Below are 19,926 nucleotides of genomic sequence, written 5' to 3' on the forward strand. Positions count from 1 at the left end.
ATAAATAGGAAAAATAAAATTTTTTAAATAGCCTCAAGGAACAGTGCATTTGTACAAGTACTGAGCCCCAGTGATAATCCTGATGGCTCTAATAATAACAATAGCAACAACAAATAAAATATAAGGAAAAAAATTAGAAATTTACAAGAGAAAAATATGTAATATGTGTACATATATATTTTAAATGTGATCATATTTATATTAACAGAAATTTGTTTTATTATGATTATGTAAGAATATTAAATATAAAATCACATTTGTTATGAAAAGTTTTATAACATTTTTCTTTTTAATTTTTTTTATTTACTGAGATATATTATCCTGAGCAAAATAGAACAGTCAATTTCTTCATGTATCAGTTTGTTCCATTAAATGATGATAAATATAGTTCTTTCAGCAAATTATGGTGAAATTAAATGACAAATCATCATAGCATAAGACAATGTCTGGCCTTGCTGTATGCCAGAGATTTTTTTTTCCTGTCTTCTTTAACAATTTTACTTAACAATTTTTTTATATATACAGTGGTATTGCTTTCTCATAGGTCAGTTGAGATAAATGATTGCTTCTTCCCAAATTTAGACACCTTTTTTATCCCTTCTAGAGAAACTGAAGTGTTTTTCATTTAAAATTTTGGCTGGTGTTGTTTTGTTTCTGAAATACATTTGGAAATAGTCCCTTGAAGAGGATGTTGTTGATCCAGTTTTAAATGTATTGAACAAACTATCGGTGCTCTTGAAAGCCACTTTGGACAAATCATTTTCATTTTCCTATGCCTTAACTTTTCCTGTCTGTAAAATATGATTCTCCATTCCATCTCAAGAGCAGATGGACATAGTTTGTGATTTATTATAAACGATACAGCCACAAACTGTAGTATCACTTAACTGATCTGGAAATAGTAAATATTTGTAACAACTTTACACTGAAATAATAGGCAATATTTATTTAGAAAAATATAATTGGGTGCTCTGGGAGGTGGCTCAGTGGATAAAGCACTGGATTCTCAACCGTGAGGTCCTGAGTTCAATCCCCAGCAGCACATGTACCAGAGTGATGTCTGGTTCTTTAACTCCTCCTATCTTTCTCATGAATAAATAAATTTTTTTTAAAAAGAAAAATATAGTTGAATTATGGGATTAGCATGCTTGAGGAAATATCAAAAAATAGTTATCTTAGTTTTATTTATCTTAGATTCATTTGACCACATTTAAAGTTTATTTTGTGTATACACACACACACACACACACACACACACACACAAAAGTGTCTAAAATAGTATTGACTTTTGAGGGGAAAAGTTTTATCTATTTATTTATAGTTTTGGTTTAACAGCTTGTTGTCTTGTATTCAGATAGATTACATACATCAAAAGCTAAAAGTGCATCAAGTAGAGGTGTCCAACATCTGCATAATTGGTCAGAAAGGTTTTGTCTAGTGTCCTCATTAAGTCCAAGGACCTGTTTGCATTGAACTCCTTGTTCTGTTCAGCAAAGGTAACAGCAGCAGCAACAAAACCTGACATCTTGACTGAAATCAGTGCCAGAGACAGCCACCAAGGTGGCTGAGCAGGCTAATGACGTGTTTTTTTGGTTTTTTTTTTTTCTGTGTTGATCTTCTCAATTATGGTCTAGCCCCAGCCTAGTCGCCCACACCCCTACCTACCAAATCTGCATATGCAGACGATAAAAGAAAACACTCATGGGAAGGAACAACCCTTAATGTAGCCCTCAGAATTTAATGAGGTCAGTTGGGCGTCTACAGCTTTTGCCTCTTTTGCTAAGATTTTTTTTTTCTCTCTCTGTCTCTCCTCTCCTTCTCCCTCCCCCCTTTCTCTCTCCCCACCTCTGTTTACACACACACACACACACACACACACACACACACACACACACACACACACACACACACACACACACACACACACACCCTCTCTCTGTGAGAATGATAAAACACCACGTTCCCTGAGCTCAAAATCCTTCCTGTACCTACAGAGTAAACCCACTCACCAAGCACGACTACAGATGCTCTCAGGGTGCCCACTTCCCAGAGCAAAACTCCCTCCAGATGCAACCTCTGAGCGACCAGCTCCATGTCAAGCCCAGGGACAAAAGCTGTCCTGTGTAATGGTGTGGTGCACGGGACAGGAACCATCCTTTATGGGCAATATGGAGAGCTGCAAACTCAAACTGGGCTATTTTCTTGTCCAGGCTCTGCAGATTGAAGTTAGCATCCCCCCACCACCAGCAGCACCACCCGCCACAAAGTCTTTGGCGTGCAAATGGAGCCAGAAGCTAAACCAGTGCTGCAACCCCCACCCCACCTCCTCCTTCACCCCTTCCAGACCTGGGATCGGGTTCCCGAAAAGGTCAGATTACCATTCCGGTGCCTAGACTACCGGCATTGCTTTCTGTAAAATATGGACAATACGAGTGGAAAAATACCAAAGAATTGACAGGAGCAAAACACGCTGGGTGTGTGTGGGGGGGTAGTGGGGGGGGGATTCAGTTCCCTGGCATCATGAGATGAAGAAACAGTCCCTTGCAGATATAAGAGGATGGCTTCCAGATGGCCAGTAGATGGCGGAAGAACTCTTCCCTTTTACAATCTTAACCCTTGAGTGGTTTGTGGGACTGCCAGGTCCAGATGTATAGATATATACATTTTTCCTTTGAAAAGAAACCTCTCATTTACATAGTCGAAGCCAACTCAAAATTAAGACAAATGGGTCTGTTCTAGATAACTACTACAGATGAAGTGACTTAACTGCTGTACATACATATCATAGGAAAAGGGTGTAGGGAAGATGAAAGGACAAACTATTTGAGGAAACGACTCTCACTCCCTCCCCACCCCACCCCCGCCCTGGTCACTGATGAAGTAAGCTAACCCAAGCTTCAAAAAATGTGGTTACTGGTTTGCACGTAGGCATTTTAGTATGTAAATGCATATGCAGATAATTATCTGTGATCTTTTTTTATTATTATTAAACCACACGATAATAAATGCAAGACGCCTGCCTGAAATATACTGCAACTACAGTAGTAACACATGTCCCATTATAACGACGTGGGCATCGATGAAGCCTGATTCATTCCATCAAGGTCCCCCCCCACACCCAAAGCAGCACGGATTTTTCGATTAAAATATTCCTTTCTGAATTCATAGACTGCAATGGAGAGCTCACTAACATCATATTTCTTGGGTTGCTTTTACAGGCAGAATTTATCTATTTAAAGAAAGAAAGAAAAAAAAAACCTTAATTCCAAATATTGTGGGGAGTTTATCAGTAAGAGAAGCTGGGCTTTAAGAAGCTCACTGGTGGTTTCTGGTGGTTGCTATAAGGAGAAAGAATTGAGGTAGATTTTGGTGGAGGGGGAAAAACGCACAAGAAAAGACCTAATCCCGAGTAGCAGAGACTTTGTGCCCCCGTTGGAGAGATGGTTGAGTCCTCGTCAAGGTTGCTGTGGTATCCCAGAAACACCATTCACTCCGAGCTGTGACCGCGCACCAACAACAGCAACAACTCCACTGCGCCGGGCTGAGGAGCAGGAATTAGGAGCTCGTGAATAATATGAAAGGGATCCGCAAAGGGAAAAGCCTAGCAAAGGAATCCAAACCCTGGGAGCCTGGCACAAGAAGATGCGCTAAATGTGGCCGCCTAAATGTCATTCTAATGAAGAAAATGGGGATTAAAAGTGGATTTACATTTTGGAACCTCGTCTTTTTATTGACGATATCGTGTGTGAAAGGTAGGACTGTTTTCCAGGGGTCTCTTTCTGCTTTGGATGGAGGTGTGCTGACTTGTCGCTGGAGAGAGGCTGGTAGCTTACTTCGCAATTTGCACAGTAAAATAAACCTGATAATATTGAAGAAGGAGTTGATTCGCAGCTCCTTTTTTTCTCTTTTCCCCCTCAGATAGGAAATGCATTTTGCTTGCCAGATTTGGCGTTTCAATGCAGTGATTGAGCTTGAGCTCAATAAATATTCTTGCAGTATGCTCAAACGAATACGTGAGTTGGTTCATATAGCCTCTAACTAGTGGATACCCAGGCAGAATTCCTCTGCAAGACTTTTCTTGGTGCTAAGGTTTACCCTGATGTCTAGTTAAATAGGTGGTGGTGGGGTGGTTTTGTTGGAATATTTATATTAATAACACTGGTGAATTTGTTTTAACTCTTTCAGGTAGCAAAGTTAATGACACGCTAGAAATGTGCTAATTTTAAATGTATTCAGACACAGCCGTCTTCCAAACATCCAAACATCACTACACTGACATGAATTGTCTGCATGCATATGTGAATTATTTCTTCTACGTGGGCTTTCCGGCATTGATAAATGACAAGAGAGCTTTCCTAGGTCCTAGAACTGGGGTTTGGCTAAAATAGGCTTTTAAAAGGTTTGAGACGTCACCAAGTGAAAAGACCCACCTTTGGGGATGAATGAAGGTAGGAGGAAAGTCATTAGCTGACAACCAAAAAGAAAATCCCCAGCAAGTCTCAGTGTTCAGACAGGTAGAGTGAGTGTCACATGCACAGGGGTGGGTGCAATGTAAAATTTATTTCTGAGCAGGGAGCTAAGGGACATTAAGGATCATTGGAAAGATGATCTCCAGGGACAAATCAGATCTGTTCCACAACTTCTTCTGCACCCTGCTGCCTATTAATTGCTGCAAAGAATACTCAAGAGATATTTATGACTCATGCCATTTTCTTTGAACAATCACCATCCCATACTCATGGCATCTCGAATAGACCGGTTGGATGCAGGTTTCACTTTCAGTGAAGCTAGTTTCAAATCTCTCTCGGGTGTCTGAGGTAACAGGGTGGCAGGGTACTGTGGGGGACGTTTTGGCCCAAGCGCACCACCGCTGTCAACACAAACTGGACGCTTCATCCTTTGTAAAGGAGGTGCCTCTCTGAACCGCAATCGGGCCGGGTCTCTATGAAACAGTTTATTGTCCAGCTTGCAGCTGGCTGTACCCCCACAGAAGGCAGCCCATTTGCATTCAGTGGAAATGATAATTCATGTTTTGGGTGGAGGGAACTGCATGGGTTTACCTCTCCCTCCTATTAACACCAATGATGGGTGGCCTGCCTCCAGTTTTAATTTACATCCAAGAAGTCACCTCTAGTCCCTGTGGCATCAGCTGCCTTATAATTTCCACATGCTCCTTAGAGCATGATTTCCGCCCCCCCCCCCCCCCCTAGCACCTCAACGGAGCTCTCAACCAAAGCGTTTGTGCTAAGCGGCGTTACTACATTGCCTAGTACAGAAAATACATCTCGGGTTGCTTACAATGCGTTTCCGTCGCCAGCTCGACTTGTAAGAAGCCACACATTTATGCTTAGTTTGCCTGCCACTTGGAGTTGGTGTTAATGGATGGCCCTGGGGCTGCCTGCTAGAAGCGCGCCAAGCTAGGGGGAGGCAAAGGGAGCCAGCAACAGCTCCAGGCAGGAAAAATGTTGGGGTGGTTCCCGCGAGGGGATGACCTGAGGTTAAGTGCTACTTTTCATGTGATACCTGTTGAGCCAAAACACATTGGGAATATAGGGAGTTATTGAGGGGGTGGGGGTGGGGGGATCTCAGAGGCCAGGAGAACTAGCCAAGCCTGCAAACAGGAGCTCTGCCTGCAATTACTGCCAGGCAGCCCGCACCTACCGTATTTTCCAAATAAGGCGCGCACATGAAATGAAAGGAGCGTTGATTTACTTTAAATGGTACTGGAAATAGGATCCCTCTCCTCTGGGCTTTGGACAGGTGTTCAGTAAGCATAATCTAGTTTTGGGGACATTGTAAGGAAGAAATGTGGCACTTTGCTTTTGTTTAACCCTAAAATCAATTTTATACAGACCATTTTAAAAAATGAAATAGCAATAAGGTTCTTCTTTGCCACTTATCTGCCACTTGGAAAGCACTGCATATATTTTACAACTTGGAACAGTGTCCTCCAATTCTGGGGAAAAAAAAAACTTACAGAGGCTGTATGCTTTACAGCTATACTCTTATCTCCAATTAAAAAAATGCCATAATTTTCAGTTGCTTCCTCTGCTTCCCCTTGCTATGAGTTTATTTTAACTTACTTCAGTCTATAGGTTTTCCAAGATTACTCACATGGTTTAAATGCTGTCTCCCCTAATGTGTATGCCTAGTTCTGTCTTCTAAGTGTTTTTCTTTGGATTCCCAACCCTACTGGAAAGCTCAGAATGGGAAGTCACTAATCTTGGAAAGGTCCAGGGTTCAGCAAGTCAAAGGAAAGCATTTTTCTAAGTAAACAGCTCAGCACAAGAGAATTCCACCTTCTGTTCACACTTTTCATTCCCCCAAAATCTCATTTCTGTCTGCAACAGCAATGACAAAGAGGCTGAGTGGGAAAAATACCCCAGATAAGAAAACAAAGTAGCCTTCTCTACTAGGCCTGAATGACTACTATGATGGGGATGGAGAGTGAACCTACAGCATAGTCTAGGTATTTTATCTCTGCCATAGTGATCAGAAATGAAAGAGGAGGTGGGACCTATGTGGGGTTGGGTGGGCAGATAAGGCTGGGATATGACTGCTTAGACTTGATGTGTGCATATTCCAAGTTGAAATATACACACATCCCTGCACACGTGCACAGGCTTCTGAAATGCAATCTGTAACAGTAAGCTTGTCTGTTCAGGTGTCTTCCAGACAGAAAATGCTAATCTCCAATGTTCATATGTCCTGCCCACATAAACAGACAGCCAGTAGGTTGCTTTCTCATGCTCTTACTGAAGGATCCTGAGGGAGCACACAAATCTTGAAGCACTTGTTTAGAAAAACACTGGCATAGGTCCTTTGGCAGATGGGAGCAAGTGTGCCTCATCCTCCACTGAGTATTGGAAAGTGCTTGTAGTGCTTTTAGAAGGACCCAGGTCTTCAAGAAGGATTTACTGTCCCCAGGGCTCTGGGACTCCCACATAGCTATATTCCTTTGCAGAGTCTCTTCTGGAAGAGTAGCTCTCACATACTCTCCCAGTTAATCCCTACTGCAAAGGTCACATTTATCCTTGGAAGTGTAGTTGGGAGCTGCAACTGTACTCAGAGTCTTGAAGTCACTCAGTGGCCACACCCAGAGGTCTTGGTGATAACCTAAAGGCTCTGTTCTCAAGGCAACAATCTGACCTGACTGGTCAGGAAAAGATCTATCCTATTTTGATGGAGATTTTCAAAGACCAAAGGGGTGGTAATGTGAGTTAATGTCTTTCAAAACAGAATCATCAAACAAATGCTACCCCACTATTCCCCACCACCATCACCACCCTTTTTCAGTGGGTAGCATGACTAAGATCCACTGGCAGATCTTTATAGTTTTAGTCAGTCGCTGGCCTTTTACAATATGGGCTGGTGTGCCTCTCTCTTATTTCCTGTGGGAATATGTCTTGATTGATTACGGAGTACCTGACTCCCTGAATTGTTCATGGAACATTGAAGACTGAAACTGAGTTTTGAGTAGGTGTGTGTGTGTGTGTACACATGTGGGTATGTATATGGAATAAATCCACATGTTTGGGCAGCACATAGGAACCTCTGGGAGGTAGAGAAAGCAAGAGAATCCTGAGGAGAAAAGGCATGGTAGATAGCTGCATTTAATCCTCCTTCCCAGCCCCCCAGGATTCTACCACAGCTAGAAGTGCTGTGACCATTGCTGTTGCCGCCCTAAAGCTCTCCTTCCCTTCCCCAAGCTGAACCCACAGTTTGCGCTGGAATACTTTCTGCAAGAGACATTCAGGGAGTTCAAAAAGCTCAGTCTGGTGCTAGCAGTGGGTTCTCTGCTCCCCTATCACCCCTCTTATCCTTATGCCAACTTGGTTACAAGGGGAGTGGAAAAACCTGAGGGCAGTCCCCAACCGAAAGGACAGAGGAAATGAAACAATGCCGGGGAGTTATAAGGCTAGGCGAGGCAAAGCGGGGCGGGGCGGAGGTGGGGTGTGTTGGGTGGGGGATTCATTACTATGGTTGTGCTCTCTTCTCCCAGCATAGCTGGAGTGGACAGCTGAGGACTGAAGGCAGGACTGGCTTGCAGATTGCAGCGCACTGCAGAATATTAATGAAGGTGGACGACCAAAGAAAGAAAGATTGACTCAGGTTTAGGGCAGAATCCCTTCTCCCCAGCACAATGCCCAGAGGGAGGCTTTGCAACACAACCTTGCTAAATCCATTACCTGATTCAGGCTAGAACAGTTACCAGGATTCTGAGTTCAACTTCCAGTAGACCACTACTGTATTGAAATCATTTTGAAAAGGCATTTTGTATAGCTTTATTTTCCGGAGTCTTCTGGTTTTAAGGACTATATGTGGAGGCAGGGGCATCCCCAACAAACACACTTAGGAAGTTAGTTGGGAGAAATAATTAAAAAGCAGGTACCATATTTTTGAAAATCTAATGCCAGGTCCTTTGAGGTCCTTCAAGGAGAAAAGAGAATTAATCTAAGAATTACAGTAGCATGGCCTTCTCTTCCATAGTTACTCATGTTCATGATATTTAGCATTTCTACTGTGTTAGTAACTGAATAAATTTTAAGTGTGCATGATTTTTCCCTTATCACATAATTGATTTTACAGAAACTATGAGTTAATACATTTGCTGTAGCAAACAATATGTATATGTAATTCTAAGTATATGAAAATTATTCTCAAAACTAGACATCACTCCAAATTCATTAAACCAGATGCCCTGATCCTTGGGCACAGACATATGTCTTTTCACAAGTGATCTAGATATTTCTGATATACTCTGAGGAAAGAAAGATGGATAGAAACAGAGCAATTAACAATACCACTATAGCCACATGGAAACAAACTCTCAAATTAAAATGCTTGTCTAAAATCTCAAATACAAATCCATAGAAATGACTGAACTTTAATTTTTAAGACACCAAATATGTTCTTGTCTTATTTCCTAAGAAGCCGTTTTCTTGTACTTTCAATTTCAATGTTTATGAGATTAGGACTAAAATTATTACAAATAAAGAGATTAGGAAAATTATGTGATATATATATGTATACTTACATATGCATATATGTATATATTCTGTCTCTTCCATTCCCTTTGCTTCTAATCCAAAATTTTATGATACTTAAGGATATGATGGTAATTCTAAGTCAGATTTTGTATAAATTCTGTAGGAAAGATAAACAGTGTTTTACCCAGTGCATCTTTTCTCTGTGAGCAGGTAAGTGATTTATGTCATTTTCTAGGAAGATTGATCTCTATGTCTACAAGATTGTCTTTGAGTTAGTTCTTTTGTAAGGCATTCATACTTTGCAGAAATTCCACTTTTATGATTATAACTGAAAAAATAAGTTTGTTAAATGCTTCCAGTAGCCATGGTTTTGGTGCTGATATTCATCTTCCTTTTTTCGTCAACTTCTGATCTCAAAGTCACCCAATCTGGTTCATGCCTTCTGCCTTTTATCCTATTTCTTGGTGCTGGTTAAGTATTTCTAGGATTGATGTCTTCTATATAATGATAGCTTGTTCCTACACACCACTTTAAGACATATTCTGAAAAGTACATTTATAATGAATATATATATACATATATATATAATGGTATCATAGCTACAGAAACAAGAAATATGACAGCAACACTATTAATAGTAATCATGTAGCACTAGATATCGAAGTATTATTCTACTGGTCCTTAAGTGTTTTCATAACAGTAATTTTCAAAGCATTCAGTATAAATACAAACTATTATATCCTCACTCAAGATTCATCAAATCAGATGCCATGATAGTTGGACACAGACATGTGTCTTTTAAAAAGATATCTATAAGTTTCTGGTACACTTTAAAATTTGAAATCTACTGTGGAAAAGTGAAAAGAACAGGGTTCTAGAATCACCAAGAGTTGAAATAGTGGTTTTGTTTACAGTTATCTTTGTAGTGTCAAATATATTTTCCTAAGCCTTGGTTTTCTCCTGGATGTTAACAAAAGATTGGAGGGTCTAGTGAGGTAGCTCGCCTAGGAATTCACCTGCTTTGCCTTGCAAGCAAGCCAGATTCAAGGATCTGCTCTGCCACATATGAATACTTCTATGCAAAGGGGAAATTCAGTTCTGTTCTCTCATCTTCTTTCTCTGTCTCTTTCCTATTTGAAAAAGTCCAGCCTGGGCAATTGACAGGAACAACAACAGAAATCCCAGAAACAGCAAGAGTAGCAGCAACAGCAAAGGGTTAGAACATCAGAGGGTCTATAAAGAGATGATATCACATATGTGACATATTATAAGCCAATACTTAGTGCTAATATTTATTATCCACAGTATATTTCTATGTGTAAAGTTAATATTAACTTTGGGTGTGTCTGGTGTGTGTGTGTGTGTGTGTGTGTGTGTGTGTGTACACACAAGCTCATGCCTGCCCACACGTGCTTTCCAGAGAACTATTCAGCTTTGGTTTATGGTAGTACAGGGCATTGAACCTGGGACTTTGGAGCCTTAGACATTAGAATCTCTTCACATAACCATAATGCCATCTCCCCCACCATTTTCTTCATGTACCTGTTGAGTATAAATCATATAATAAAAGATTCATCCTAAAACTATTCACCGCAGTTTGTAAAAGAATAATAATAAATAAGCAACATTTTCTTTTTTAATTTTTACTTGTACTTTCTCTATTTTCCCAGGCACTGTACTTGAGAAACAAATACATTTCTGCTTATTGCCTATACACACTTATTTTTCCTGCTGGTTCTATGAATCGATGAAAGAACCATGGCTTAAGTGTGGCATTGCTGCTCTTAGGGTGATTGCATTCCACTATTGATTTATTTAAATATTGATTAATGAAAGTAATTACATGAATCTGTTAATTCATAGTATAAATCATGGCATATACAGAACTGTAAAGCTTCTTAAATATCAGCTAACTGCTCAGATTTTATACATAAGATATACATGCTTAAACTAACATATGATTATTTTCTAGTTTAGAAAGATTACTAGCTATCAACTAATACCAACTTGTTGGAGATTCAAGATCATGTTCAACTATGATTCTACTATTTCTCATCAATTTTACAGCAAAATTAGCTTAGATGACACCAATGAAGATAAACACAAAATTTAATTTATCTGTGGGTATCAGATAAGGCTAATCGTGATTTCTTTGGTAGTTTGTTTTTTTTTTAACTGCCTGCTAGGTGGAAAACAGAGATGATTGTGGGATGACAATAAATTAAAATCTAATAGAATAAGTACATAAAATAATTATATCTTTAATAAAATTTATCTACTGACATTAGGAATCTCTAATGTACTGGCTTTTTATCATATCATAAAAAACCTTGAGGTGGGTCTAGGCAGTTATTAATATTACAGGAACCTGGTTTCAAACCCCTGATTTGCACCAGCATGAGGAAACTTAACAAGTTGTGAAGATCTGCATGTGTGTCTCCTTCTTTCTCCTCCCCTCTCTTCCCCCTCTCCTCTTAGTTTCTCTATTTCTATAAAAAAGAGAAGGAGAGAAGAAAGGAAGAAAGAAAGAAAGAAAGAAAGAAAGAAAGAAAGAAAGAAAGAAAGAAAGAAAGAAAAGTAGGTTGGTGAAAGAACTCTTGCTAGTAGTAGTGCATTCTTAGTGCAGGCACTAAGTTACAGCCATAACCCTGAAGCAATAAAATATTTTTTTAAAAAAACTGAATTATAGTGTTTAAAGTTTAATAATTATTTCTCATAATATGAAAACACATTCTTAATTTTTAATTAATTTTTATTTTTCATAGAAACAGAAATTGAGCAAGGAGGGAGAGAAAAGAAAACGGAAACCTACAGCCCTGCTTCCACACTGGGGACCAGGGGCTTGAACTCTTGTCCCCTGCACACTGTAATGTGTGCGCTTAACCGGGTGTGCCACCACCTGGATCCCATAAGCTCCTATTCAAAGACATTTATATTTAAAAGTTTACTTAGGGGTGTGTGTGTGTGTGTGTGTGTGTGTGTATGTGTGTGTGTGTGAGAGAGAGAGAGAGAGAGAGGGAGGGAGCTCATGCCTGCCCACATGTGCTTTCCAGAGAACTATTCAGCTGTGATTTGTGGTGGTACAGGGCATTGAACCTGGGACTTTGGAGCCTTAGACATTAAAGCCTCTTCACATAATCATAGTGCCATCTCCCTCATCATTTTCTTCATGTACGTATTGAGTATAAATCCTATAATAAAAGATTCATGTGTGCTTGACAGTGGTGTATTTGGTTAAGTGCACATGTTACATACACAAGGATCCAGAATCAAACTACTGGTCCCACCTTCAGGGGGAAGCATCATGAGTGGTGAAGCAGAGCTGCAGGTGTATCTCTGTCTCTTTTTTTTTCCCTCTCTGCCTCCTTCCGTCTTAATTTCTTTCTGTTAAACCAAATAAAATGAATAAAGTTTTAAAACTCTAAAATATAAACAAAAGTTTCATGTAATGTCTTTCATCTGCTTTTTCATCTGTCCTTTTGCTTCATAAAATCTAAGACAGGTGGGAGTCAACGGTAGCGCAGTGGGTTAAGCACATGTGGCTCAAAGCACAAGAACCCGGCGTATGGATCCTGGTTCAAGGAGTCAGGCAGTAGCGCAGCGTGTTAAGGCACATGGCTCAAAGTGCAAGGACTGGCTTAAGGATGCTGGTTTGAGCCCCCTGCTCCCCACCTGTAGGGGAGTCTCTTCACAGGCGATGAAACAGGTCTGCTGGTGTTTTTCTCTCCCCCCTCTCTGTCTTCCCCTCCTCTCTACATTTCTCTCTGTCCTATCCAACAACGGCGGCATCAACAATAAAACAGCAAGGACAACAAAAAGGGAATAAATAAATAAATAAATAAATAGGATCCCGGTTCAAGCCTCAGGCTCCCCAGCTGCTATGGAGGATCCTGGAAGGAAAATAACAAAACAAAAAAATTAAAAATCTGAAATTTGAAGAATCAAAGATTTGAGATAGAATTTTCTACTTCACAAGCCCTTTGTGTTGACTATAGTATGTTCAGAGGTACCTCATCTAGATAGGTCTAAGACATTGGTATGTTCTGGAAAATGTCAGGATAAAATTATTTGATAAAATTAATTGTCTTCTATATGTGGAAGTTCATAGTTTACTCTTGACATAAAGTACATTATTTTCATCTTGAAAAACCAATAGTCTTTCTTGTCTTCTTTCTTTGATTTGTAACAAACTTCTTATAAGATAGCTACTATGTCTTGTGTTCAGATTATCTCCATTTCCTGAATCCAGGAAAACATAATAAATCCAGGATCATAGAGTTGGCTGTTGGTTGAGTGAAATACAAAATGATGAAAGTCCCATAATTTTAAAAACTATAAGACTAAATCCCAAGTTAGTATGAATGTTTTATACGTGTACAGTATAGTATGCTTGGTTCATATGTTACAGTAATAATCATATAAGTTTCAGAATTTTTATCTTTGACTTGTTTAACTTTATTATATTAACAATCTTGAAGGATAGATGTGAAAGATATTTTCCACTCACATAAGAACAAGAGATCTGAATGTACCACTATGCCTAAGTCACATATGCTTCCATAAGATATGAAACTAGTACACCAGTTAAAAAAAAAAATCAGAACTTACAGCTATTAAATTTTAACTTACTACTGTTGAGTAGAACATAAAATTTATGAAATAAGTATATGAACTTCTCATAGAAAATTATATAAGGAAACTGAAAACAATTACACATTACTTGTAAGTCATGGGGACTTATTTTGCTACTGGAATATTATATTTATATATTGAGTTGTATAGATTTTTTTAAATATTTTTATTGGTTAGATACAGAAAAATTTAGAGGGAAGGTGGAGATAAAAAAGGAGAGATAAAGACAGATACCTGTAGCACTGCTTCAGTGTTCAAGAAGTTATAGGTGAAGACCAGGGGCTTGAATCAGGATCCTTGCATATTTTAACATGTACTCTATATTGGTTGCACTGTCACCCAGCCCCAGTGGTGCAGAATTTTAAGAATGGTCAAACTCATATAATTAGCCTAGTCAGATAATGTGTATTAGGTTTATTTGTGAGGGTAAAGGATGTGCTTTATACAAAGTACTCATATCCAAGCGCTATCTATATAGTCTACTTAATCCCATAAATGAACAAGGTAATAATATAGATATTGCTACATATCTTCACATGATGAGGAGGCAGACCAGAGAAATGAAATGACTTGTGGAACTATAGAGTACTCACCAAACATTCAAATGTGATTTTAGTCCTTATTAGATACTAACATGAGTCTCATACTCCTTTGTCTGTCTAACTGGTTTATTAAAGTAAAACCTTCATTATATATACCCCTGAATCCTGACCAGACAGGAGGGGGGAAAGTACTTCTAAAGCATAATTGAGTGAGAAGATGCAGAAAAATAATATTGGTGAATAAATTTATTTATTGTGTCTTTAAGGATTCACTCGGGCTAGGGAGATGGCATAATGGTTATACAAAAGGCCTTCATGCCTGAAGCTCTGAGGTCCCAGATTTCAACACCCAGCACCATAAGCCAGAGTTGAGCAGTGTTCTGGTCTGTTTATCTAACTCACAAAAAACAATGAATGGATCATTATATACAATAGTTCATAAAAATGCACATGCCACATTACATGTAAGTGCTCAAAGTACACTTTGTATCTTCTTGTGAAGGTGCTAAAGTATATAGTTATATCCAACAACAAAAAGCTGTGCTTTTGTTCATTTTTCTTTTTACTCTTCTTATAATTTGGCCTTTTTCTATTTACATTATTAAAATTTGAGGTATAGTTTCAGAGATGTCATTTTCACCTAAGTTTTTTATTAAAAAGCTCAGGTACTTAAGAATGTCTTGATATGTATTATTCACAAAATGCTCCTATTATGTTGGATTTTGTTTGAGATATCTATCATTATTTCTTTTTTCTTTCTTTTAATATTTTAATTGTATTTAATTTGATGGGATAGAGAGAAATAAGAGGGGAGGTAGATAAAGGAGAGAGAGAGAGAAAGAGAGAGAGAGGGAGAGAGAGAGAGAGAGAGAGAGAAAGGGAGAGAGAAAGAGAAGCAGAGAGATAACCTACAACCCTGCTTCACCACTTGTGAAGTTTTCTCCCTGCAGGTGGGGACTAGGACTTTGAATCTGGGTCATTGGGCATGGTAACTATGCACTTAACCAGGTGTACCACCGCCCTGCCCCGAGACTTCTATATTTCAAATAGTTTCATCTTACAACAGATAGGAATATATTTCCACAAGGATAGTAAAATTTAGAGCTAAGTGTACATGTATAGTTGGCTTCCCATTCTATTTAATTCTTCTATATATTTCCAGATTTTATATGGCAAATGACTTTGTCAAGGTCAACATTTTAAAATTGATACTAATGTCATAATTCACTCTAGTTCACTGAAATTTTAGATAGCAAATGGGCTTAATGTTTTCTTCCTTGATCTTGGTCATGAAAATATTTTTCTTGACCATGTTTATATTCCCTCTGATATTTTTTTCCTCATTCAGAGATACTTAATGAATTTATCAGATAAGATCTGTTTTATATTATTATAATTTCTAAGGTATCTCTTTTAGTTTTCTCTGAGACATTATCTTTTTTTATTTGCTTATTTGATTATACTATTAGGGTTGTCTGACTTGAAAAGAAATCAGAAGAATACAGGTTTCTAATTTCACTTTCTTTCTTAATGCCACATAATAGAGGTCTATGATCTGAATCAATAATTTTTAAACATAATTTCATTCATATGTTCTTGTAGGTATTTTAGTAGAAAAATGAATGTGTCTTCTGTTGCAATTCTATAAAAGTACAATTAGATACTGTTAAAAGACTCTAACGTCAGGTAATTTGTAAGTTATAGGGATGATTTTCCTTTCAGAGCTTCTGTTTCATATACAGAAATGACTCCTCTGAATTTGTTATTGGAGGTGTAACTTCAGTTTCCACCCCATGCTGGTAATGAATTTGTGCTGACCCACCTGTATATTTTAATAGTGAATTCTTTGTTACTAAAAGCTGCATTTCTGAGATAACGGATCAAAGTTGGTGAACAGGCAGAGTAAACACAACTGAGTCTCCTGCATGTGCAGTTCATGACCTGGGTTTATTGATTCCATGCTCTAACTGACTGAACTATGTAGTATAAACAAGATATTTACTTAGTATTCACCTATATGGAGAAGTCCCACGTTATGATTTTTTGGCTGAAATCTAAATCCAAACAGCTGACCTGAATCAAATGCTTTATGTAAGCAAGTTTGCATCCAGGCTGTCAATTCCTATGCCAATTTTCAGTTTTAAAGTTTCTAAGGTGATGGAAACTATAATCCCTCTTAAATGAAGTTTGAAGTAGAAATTCTGACACATCTGAGATTTATCTTTATTGAATTTGTGTTCAATGTTCTTTTTATGGCTTGAAAAATAATTTTTGAGTGCTTTCTTATCTGTTAAATCTTTTTAAAAGAGGTCAAACAGAAACACTTAGAATCAATATTCTAGAAAAGTGCAGGGAAGTGTTTAACATCTGTATTAGTTTGCCAGAGTTCATTAACATATTAGTAGATGAAAATCAGACATGACATTTTCAACTTAATTTTTAAATATTATCAATCTATTAGTCCTTACAAAGCAGTCGAATTTCAGTAATTTGAAAAGAACTTACTTCTACATGTTGATGCTTCCTTTATTGAAATCTTCCTATTTTGTGTGACTGGATCCTAATGACTTAATTCTTTTCAAAAGCAAATTTCTCAGAGGCCTCAAAAGATAGTAGAAGAAGTTACTAGAAAAAAAAATGTGTGTATCATGTACTAGTTTGTGTAAATCTTTACCTTGTTTTTATATTTCTTTCCTTTTTTTGTCAAGGTCAAATTTGTTTTATTCGTCCTGTCCTTTGGTTTGAAAAATATTTTGAATTGGCATTATGGTGTTGACACAATTTTAATTTGGAGTGGTGATAGTTACATTAGTCAGTGTATTTTATTTCTACAAACAGAAAGTGGCATATGTAGCAGCACAAGGACTCACCCAGTTATTTCTAAGCAGTAAATCATTTGTTGAAGACAAGTGTCTATCAAACCCTGGCCTAGACAGAGAATACAGAGATGAAAATCTAGCCTCACACCTGGAAGAAGATATAGCCTTTATTTTAAAGCAGGCTTTCAGTGAACATAATAATCAAGCAATCTGGCTACTATGATGTTGTTATATTCTTCAATAGCATTCTTTTATCACAAGACTTGAACAAAACACCTTCAGTCTTTACTTACATATGCTATATAACCTTCATCCTATCACAGGTGTTAACAATTTACAGAAGACATTTGAAGTTTTCCATCCAATGAAATGTTTCATTTCTTGTAAGCCGGTGTAATGTAATTTTATCATGTAATTTCCAATTAAAATGTTTATTGACTTCCATCTGTTCAACCAACTGATATTAACTAGTTTATCTTGTATTAATGAAGATTGCACATGTATATCTGTAACAGTATTTGTACTGTTATATAATACTTTGTGATTAGCAAATCATATTTTTCCCAGAGTACTATTTTTTCTTTTTTTTTTTAATTTATAAAAAGGAAACATTGACAAGTCCATAGGATAAGAGGCGTACAATCCCACACAATTCCCACCACCAGAACTCCGTATCCCATCCCCTCCCGATAGCTTTTCTATTCTTTATCCCTCCGGGAATATGGACCCAGGGTCATTGTGGGATGCAGAAGGTGGAAAGTCTGGCTTCTATAATTGCTTCCCCACTGAACATGGGCGTTGATAGGTCGATCCATACTCCCAGCCTGTCTCTCTCTTTCCCTAGTGGGGCTGGGCTCTGGTGATGTGGGGCTCCAGGACACATTGGTGGGGTCATCTGCACAGGGAAGTCCGGTTGGCATCATCTTAGTATCTGGAACCTGTTGGCTGAAAAGAGAGTTAACATAGAAAGCCAAAAAAGTTTTTGACTAATCATGAATCTAAAGACTGGAATAGTGCAGAAGAAGAGTTGAGGGGTCTCTGTTATGTAGATAGCTTGTAGGCCTATTTTAGTTGTATTCCAAAGGGACAATGACTATACTAGTATTTTTTTTCCCCTGAGCCTTGACATCTGATATGTAGGTGGATGATGCCATGGCTGGAAAAAGGACTGGGAAGTTGGATCAGGGAAGAGAGTAGCTCCCAAATATAGGGAAAGGGTTAAATATTCTTGACTGTAAACCCCATCTATTTTATCTGCTCTGGGGCCCATATTCAGCTTAGGTGCCTATTTGACCTCTGCACCACTGTAGATCTGAGCTCACATTTTGTGGTCAAGAGTAGGAACGTTCCAAGCTGTCCCAATATTGGAACCCATCTTCCTCAAGTGGAATGTTCATCTTCCCTTCAGACGATGGAACATTCTCTGCAGGTAGTTGTTGATCCACTTTGAGGACAAGGTCCTATGGGGAGGGGTACAAAGTGTTCTATTGTATTGTTCTTGATAGAGATGACTGGTAATATTGGGGAGAGGGATTTATTCGAGGTCTAGGCCCATCATGTCTGTTTGGGAATCTCAGGACTCCCCAACTAGGGCCCCAGCTGATGGGGTGGCCTGATAGTGACTAAAGAGTCATCATTAAAGTATGCCAGTCTTTTGCCTTTATTCAGATTTTGCAGTCCTTGCTTTGATAAGGTTAGCTTTGGAATGAGTGAGGGAAGTGTAATAGGAAGTAGGTGAAGAAGTTATCTAAGTAGACACTATTACATTATGAACTTTATACTGACTCACTGCAGACTATTGTGTATTTTTGCTTTCAGGTATATATTTTTCCCTAATATATGGATACATATGAACATATGCTCTATCTCATGGGGCCTAGTCTATATCTAGGTTTTGGGACTTTGTTAGGAAGTGAACCACCTGGAATGGAATTAGAGAATACTATGAAAGGAAAGGTTTCATTGGAGTAATGATGCTGAAGGATTGTCATTCCATGCCTGATGTCTCTGGACACAGTCTGAAGTGAAGCATGCTGAGGTGGTACTAGTTGTGTTGATTAGGTTGGGATCAGTGGATGCAATATCATTTGGTATCCCCATCCTAGTGTTTCCAGGACTGGGGAAAATATAGGCTTTGTAGAGAAAGTGGGAGGTTCCTGCTGTTTTAGGATTTAAAAAGGCAATAGATAGTTGTTGCTATAATCGTACTTGGCATTGGGTTAACTTTGAAAAATCCCTTTGTTAGGATTTGCTGTATCATACACAACATCACCATAATTTATGTCCTTTGACATATTTTGTATATAGCTTTGGCTTGTGACAGTGTGGGGGTTGAACCTGGGACCTTAGAGCCTCAAGCATTGCAGATCCTTTGCATAACAATTATACTATTCCCATCTACTCCAAATCATGCTTCTTACCCAACCGTTTATTTATTCAATGTTGGTTTCTGTCTTCTTCTTCTAGCGTTTGCCCTTCTGTCTAAGAACTACTCTCTGACATCCCTATATTTATTACTTTAAGTAAAAATCTCTGTCTTTTATTTTGTTCCTTATATATCACAAGCCCTGAGTTCTGTTATCAAGATTAATGCATGCAAAAGCTATAACCAATAACTAAATTTACTAGATGCTGTCATAGTGTTCAATTGCTTATTATTTGTCTTATTTGAAATCCAGTGTGCCAAAAAGTATAGAATTTCAATAAGTAGATACTGTTTTGTTTTATATTACTTTAAATCTGCAGTAAGGGCCAGCAGAAAGATCTGTGAATGGATATATTGATATCCGGACACTTGATAAAATCCTAGTATTGAATCTGTGTCGATTTTGCTATGGAGATGTTAAGTAGAATAATTTCTTTTTTTCAAGGTTAAGACATTGGACAAATATTGTGTCATATTTTCCAGTTTTTTTTCTCCTTTCCACAATGCTGACTTTTCAG

At 38.2% G+C, this 19,926-nt stretch overlaps 1 protein-coding gene across 1 annotated transcript in view; it reads left to right on the forward strand.

Moving 5' to 3' along the window:
* The first annotated feature begins 3,472 nt into the window (after positions 1 to 3,472).
* CSMD3 (CUB and Sushi multiple domains 3) overlaps positions 3,473 to 19,926 on the forward strand; it is a 1,712,448-nt gene continuing 1,695,994 nt past the window's right edge. Inside the window, exon 1 of the mRNA XM_060195764.1 lies at positions 3,473 to 3,752. Within this exon, the coding sequence (XP_060051747.1) occupies positions 3,575 to 3,752 (178 nt within the window). The 5' untranslated portion in view covers positions 3,473 to 3,574. The remainder of the gene's footprint in view (positions 3,753 to 19,926) is intronic.

The sequence above is a fragment of the Erinaceus europaeus genome, chromosome 1, assembly GCF_950295315.1.
Source record: "Erinaceus europaeus chromosome 1, mEriEur2.1, whole genome shotgun sequence".
Lineage (NCBI taxonomy): Eukaryota > Metazoa > Chordata > Mammalia > Eulipotyphla > Erinaceidae > Erinaceus > Erinaceus europaeus.